The sequence below is a fragment of the Triticum dicoccoides genome, chromosome 1A (genome assembly GCF_002162155.2).
Source record: "Triticum dicoccoides isolate Atlit2015 ecotype Zavitan chromosome 1A, WEW_v2.0, whole genome shotgun sequence".
Lineage (NCBI taxonomy): Eukaryota > Viridiplantae > Streptophyta > Magnoliopsida > Poales > Poaceae > Triticum > Triticum dicoccoides.
In genome coordinates, this window is record NC_041380.1 from 455,578,247 (window position 1) to 455,583,916 (window position 5,670).

At 56.5% G+C, this 5,670-nt stretch overlaps 1 protein-coding gene across 1 annotated transcript; it reads left to right on the plus strand.

Annotated features, from left to right (window-relative positions):
- The first annotated feature begins 655 nt into the window (after window positions 1–655).
- LOC119278472 (probable serine/threonine-protein kinase PBL7) lies at window positions 656–5,104 on the plus strand. The gene is made up of 6 exons (XM_037559825.1): window positions 656–1,288; window positions 1,377–1,624; window positions 3,313–3,716; window positions 3,784–3,916; window positions 4,359–4,448; window positions 4,555–5,104. The coding sequence occupies exons 1-6, from the start codon at window positions 745–747 to the stop codon at window positions 4,738–4,740; spliced, it is 1,605 nt and encodes a 534-aa protein (XP_037415722.1). The 5' UTR covers window positions 656–744; the 3' UTR covers window positions 4,741–5,104.
- The last annotated feature ends 566 nt before the right edge of the window (window positions 5,105–5,670 follow it).

The following is a 5,670-nucleotide window of genomic DNA, read 5'->3' on the forward strand; positions in this document are numbered from 1 at the left end:
CGAGCCAGCTCGCAGCCCAATTCACCCTCGATCCGACGTGCAACGAACCTCTGATGACAGCACGACCAGCTCACGTGTGCAGTGCACATACCCTGGTGGTACTGGTGCTGGCACGTACGACCTCCTGACCATGAGAAGAGGGAACTTCTAGGCGTCAGACGTCCGTAGAGTTAAGCGCGCCGTTCGTTCCCTCCCTCCCGGGACCAGCCACAGCCAGCGTCTTCTTTCGCCACCTTGGCTCGCATCGCATCCCGTGCGTGCGCGCTCGCGCGCAGCACAAGACACAACCAAACGACGCTCACGAGCCGGGGAATTTAACGGTGGCCGCATCCCCGCACGCGGCATGTGAGCCGAGGTGAGCCCGGCCCTCTTCCCTTTCGGCGCCTTGCCCGCCCGGACCGGCGGCCACGCTCGCGCGCATCTACTCACCGTCAGACTCAGACAACCCCCGATCCGTCGACTGGCTTTTACCCGGTTCATCCCAGCGGAGGCCACGGCGTACGTGCCCGCGCCTGCCGTTCACGTTCGTCCGTTCGCGCGCGCGTGGTCCCTCGCGCGACAAGGCCAGAGCACGTCCGAAGATGCCACCATGGCGACACGCCAGCGCCGCGTGAATTCACCTTATTCTACCGCATCGGCGCACCGGCGTTTGGTCCGGCGAGCTGCCGGGCTGTGTCAGGTGCGGTTACATTGCTTCGTGGGTTAAAGTACTGCTAGACCACGCTCAGGTAGATTCAGAGAAGAATGCCCACTTCTATACCCTTCTCGTGCGCCAGCCCCTCGTCTCCTCCCCTCACCTCCTATAATATCTCCCTCCGCGAGCACGCTACGCTTCCGCTACTCCGTTATCTCCCTGTACACTGCCCGCTCCACCACTTGCTCGAGCTGCTGGGTGCTGCTGGCCCGGCCGGCCACCGTCGGGCCGGGATGGCAGACGTGGCAGCGTTCGGTCCCTCGCCGCCGGCACCGTCTCCTCTCGCGGCCGCCGACGTCGCCGCCGACGCGCTCCTCGCGCCTTGGCCGCTGTCCCCGTGGGCGGCGCCCCTCCGGCCCGGCGGCGACGACGGCCGGTCGAACCCGCTCTTCGCGATACTGCCGCTCTCGGCGCTGGCGATAGGGCTGGTGCTGCTGGTCGCCGTGGCGCTCGTCCTGGTGCTGACCCGGCGGGCGAAGCTCAGGCTGCTGGCCGCCGGGGACAGCGTGGACGGTGACAAGCCCGGCGCGCCGGCGTCCAGCTGCGGCAGCAGCGTCCGGGGGTACCAGAACGGCAGGTGCTACGCCGCCACAGGTAAGCCGTAAGCGTGCGCTCGCTCGCTTAGCCAATGCAGCAGTGTGGCCTCGAGGAACGTTGGTGGTGATGGATTGGTGTGGCGCAGGGTGCATATACGGCGGGCGGCTGGGCCCGCTGGGGCTGGCGGCGGTGCAGCCGCGGAGCCGGGGCGCGCAGGTGTTCACGTACCGGGAGCTGGAGCGCGCGACGGACGGGTTCGGCGAGGGCAACGTGCTGGGGCGGGGCGCGTACGGCGTCGTCTTCCGCGGCCGCCTCGGCGACGGCACCCCGGCCGCCATCAAGCGCCTGCAGCTCGACCCCCGCCGCCAGGGCGAGCGCGAGTTCCGCGTCGAGGTAATTCATTCATTTGTTCAAGCTGCACATCGATCGGCTCACGTCTCGTCCAAGTCCATGTGCGCGGGCGGGCGTGCGCACGCACGCCGCCTTTGTTGCGCGTACCAACCTTAAGCTTAGTTTCTACACGCAAACGAACCACCAGCGGCAGCAGCAGCAGAGAGGAGAGGGAGCGGTTCGTTTGGGTACGTGGTTGCTGCTGTTTGTTGTTGAGGAGCGCCTGGGAATGGGATGGATCATGCACGGGTCGGGGGAGCTTGTGGCACGCGTACGTAACCAGGGAAGGGAAGGAAGGCATCCAAGTACGCATTCTGGTTGGGTCATTCCGTGGCCACGGGCGGGCGTTGGTGACAGACTGTTGGCGTTGTCTTTAGTTGGGGGAGTGAGAGAGACGCATCACCACCAGCATCAGCCAGGGGATGTGTTGCGGACTCAGCAAGGCGAAACCGCAGCAGAATAGCGGTGCGGGTGCCTGACTCGTACGTTCGTTTGGCGGATCATGCGCAACTTGCCGCGCCACGGGTGAAAGGGTCCCTTGCCTTGCTTCCCGACCGGGCCGGAGAGCCGCGCCGTGCCCTGTGCCGTTGCCATTCGGGCAGGGGAGCTCAGTGCCCTTGCAGTACTACTACGTGACTCTGCTAGCAAACCGTGGTCTTATCGCCCTGGCTCGCCGAACCATTTCAGACTGGTATAGCGAGACTAGACTAGGCACACAGTCACATCACAGGCTAATCAAGTTAGTTAACTTCTGAAAATCCAGCTCCACACAGTCTCTTGTAGCCTTGTCTCATCAGCCAAACCATGTTTTGGACTGGACTGCCATATTCAGTTTCCTGTGGGCAAATTGGGCGCTCCTGTAGCAGTTCACTGCGCCAATGTAGAATTGACTATGCTGTATTTTAACATCACGCATGGAATTGTCTGCAATAGCGTCTGTGGGTCTAGTTCGTTCACGGGCAATGCAATGCATATGCTGGTCTACGGCCGGTTGACTTGAAGGTCCCGGATCCACACCATTAAGATGAAGAACCTGCTAACACCTTCTGCCTCGGTCCATGCGTTTAATTGCCTAGCTAGCAGGGCCATCTTCTAGAGCAGCGGCTAAAGTCCGGGGGCGCACGCTGGCTGCTGCCTAGCTGTTGATACTATCTACGTACCTGCCGTTAACAAATCATACTGTAAGTGGTGATGACTGACACACCTGAGTGCCGCAATGTTGCTCTGTTGGGCCGATTTCATCCATGGATCCGGAGACGAACTGCACCCGCATGTGTCATGCGTGGGTGTGTGGGTCGACGTACGTTCTTGCTTCTTTTGCACTCTTTCCATGTTTATATACGCTCCTACCTACGTAGTACTCTTAATTAACAGTTTTGCTAGAACTCATCTAGATGAGATTAATTTGGTCTCATTCATCTTTTATAGCCATTGGATGTGATGCTATAAGATGCTATAAGATGCGTGTGTGCTGACGTGGATGTTATATGTTCTTATTTTTCAAGTGAATGAGACCAAATTATATCTCATCTAGATGAGTTCTATGTACTCCCCTTAATTAAGCCTGTTTAAGGCATTAACTTCAGTTTCCCCGATTTGGTGGTGTAACCCCATGAATAATGATCAGAGTGTTGATCGAGCCATGCAATGCAATGCAATCAACTATAATTAGCTACGGTTTATTATCACAGGTGGACCTGCTGAGCCGGATGCACTCGCCGCACCTGGTGGGCCTGCTGGGGTACTGCGCCGACCAGAGCCACCGGCTGCTGGTGTTCGAGTTCATGCCCAACGGCAGCCTCAAGGGCCACCTGCACCCCGTCGTCCCTGCCGCCGGCGCCGATGGGCAGCGGCCGGCGCTGGACTGGCAGACGCGGCTGGGCATCGCGCTGGACTGCGCCCGCGCGCTGGAGTTCCTGCACGAGCACACCTCCCCGGCCGTCATCCACCGCGACTTCAACTGCAGCAACGTCCTCCTCGACCACAACTACCGCGCCCGCGTCTCCGACTTCGGCACCGCCAAGGTCGGCTCCAACAAGGCCAACGGCCAGGTCGTCACCCGCGTCCTCGGCACCACCGGCTACCTCGCGCCAGAGTACGTAGACGAATTTCCCAGCTTCTGGTTAACAAGATCCATGGCTGACGATGCTGTTGCGTTGCAGGTACGCGTCGACGGGGAAGCTGACGACCAAGTCGGACGTGTACAGCTACGGGGTGGTGCTCCTGGAGCTGCTGACGGGCCGGGTGCCGGTGGACACGCAGCGGCCGCCGGGACAGCACGTCCTCGTCTCATGGGTCAGTGCACAACTCACCACACTGTTCAGCAGCGTACCGTCCCTCATGTGGTTTGTCTTAGCCACCTAGGATCCGTGCCATCGGCGGCAACCATGTGGTCGCCGAGATAGATGTTCGACACACAGCATAAATGCCGGGGGGGTGTTACATACATGATAATAGTGACAGTAGCGAGATTAGGACCAACAAGGCAACAACAACAACATACGTGGCGCTCTGGTTTGCTTGCTTGCAACGGAAGCAGGGGACACGAGCATAATAGAACACCCCTCTTGTGTAAGCAGCCGGGGCGCCCTGAAACATCGCGAAATCTGCATGCCATATTGCCATCATATCATCGGTCTTGCTAAGTCTCACTCGACCGAGACTTCGTTATGTCTGATTCTCATGACGTGGAAATCAAAAATGGTAAATGACTCCTGTGCGTGCGTTGTGATAACAGGCTCTTCCACGGCTGACGAACCGCGAGAGGCTCGTGCAGATGGTGGACCCGGCCCTGAAAGGCCAGTTCGCCGTCAAGGATCTCATCCAGGTGGGTGACCAGCGGCCCCCTCCGTGCATGATCGATCGATTTCCGCCATGGATGTGCAGCTCTGAGCTTCTTTTTTTTTTTGTATCGTGGACGCGTGTGGGTGCAGGTGGCGGCGATCGCGGCGATGTGCATACAGACCAAGGCGGAGTACCGGCCGCTGATGACGGACGTGGTGCAGTCGCTCATCCCCATCGTCAAGAAGAGCCCCTCCATGTCCTGCTCCTCCACGCCGGCGAGGCCCCTGCAGCACGTCGTCTACATGAGCCCAGCCGCTGCCACCAACACGTCCTAGGCCGCCACACGACACGATAGTACGACGACGACGGGTTGGATTTCTCAGCGAGCTGTTCACGTCAGTAAGGCTGACGCGTCTGAACTGAAGATATCAGATTTCTTTTTTTCTTTTTTGCGAGCCCTAAGTGGAAGATATCAGATTTCTTTTACATGGGTTTGCCCGAGCAAGTCCTCATGCTGTATAGAGCACCACAGGTCCTTCACTTCTTCAAGACATGCTGCATTGCAAGCTACCGTTGCAGGTGCACTACATGCGTCGTGATTAGTATATGTGTTTGGTCCATAATACATCATTGTTCTTTGTATAAAAATGTAGGAATACACATTAAATAAAAATTATAACTAATTATTAGTTTCCTTTTTGGGAGCACTCAGTTGAGTGTTGTTTGATGAAGTGTAAAATTCATGCACCACATTAAGTTTTTTTTAGTATAGTAGTACCACATTGTAGACCTTTTCTCTTTGGGTGCGGTTAGGTTTCAGTCGACTGAAATTTAACCAAGTCTCAGTAAAATGACATAACATACTAGAGAGAAAAAAACTGAAAAAAAATTACACAGATCTTAATATAAGATCTCACGGATATAGTATCGACTGAGACTTTCTCAGTCGGCTGAAACTTAGCAAGACTGTTTACCTATCGGTGAGAGTATTATGGAAACAAAACTCAACGAGGATGAATTGATGGACAAGAAAACCGGTATACACCACCAAGGCATGATTGTTTCCGGCTATGGTTGAAAGTAAGTGGTTTCCCCTTTTTTTGACAAACAATAACCCTCGAAAGAGGGGTGTACTTATATTATTAGCAACTAAGGCAGTGTACAGAGATCAAATTTCCTCTAGGAAATGAGATGGCTTCAAAAGCCATTTTGGATTTACATCTTGAGCCTTTGCTGCAAAGAAAGCTACAGTTATAAGGAATTCT

Coding starts and splice junctions, on each gene's coding strand:
- LOC119278472 (XM_037559825.1), top strand. CDS start 745: ATGCCCACTTCTATACCCTTCTCGTGCGCCAGCCCCTCGTCTCCTCCC. Junction 1,289..1,376: donor CAGGTGCTACGCCGCCACAG/GTAAGCCGTAAG, acceptor GGTGTGGCGCAG/GGTGCATATACGGCGGGCGG. Junction 3,717..3,783: donor ACCGGCTACCTCGCGCCAGA/GTACGTAGACGA, acceptor GTTGCGTTGCAG/GTACGCGTCGACGGGGAAGC.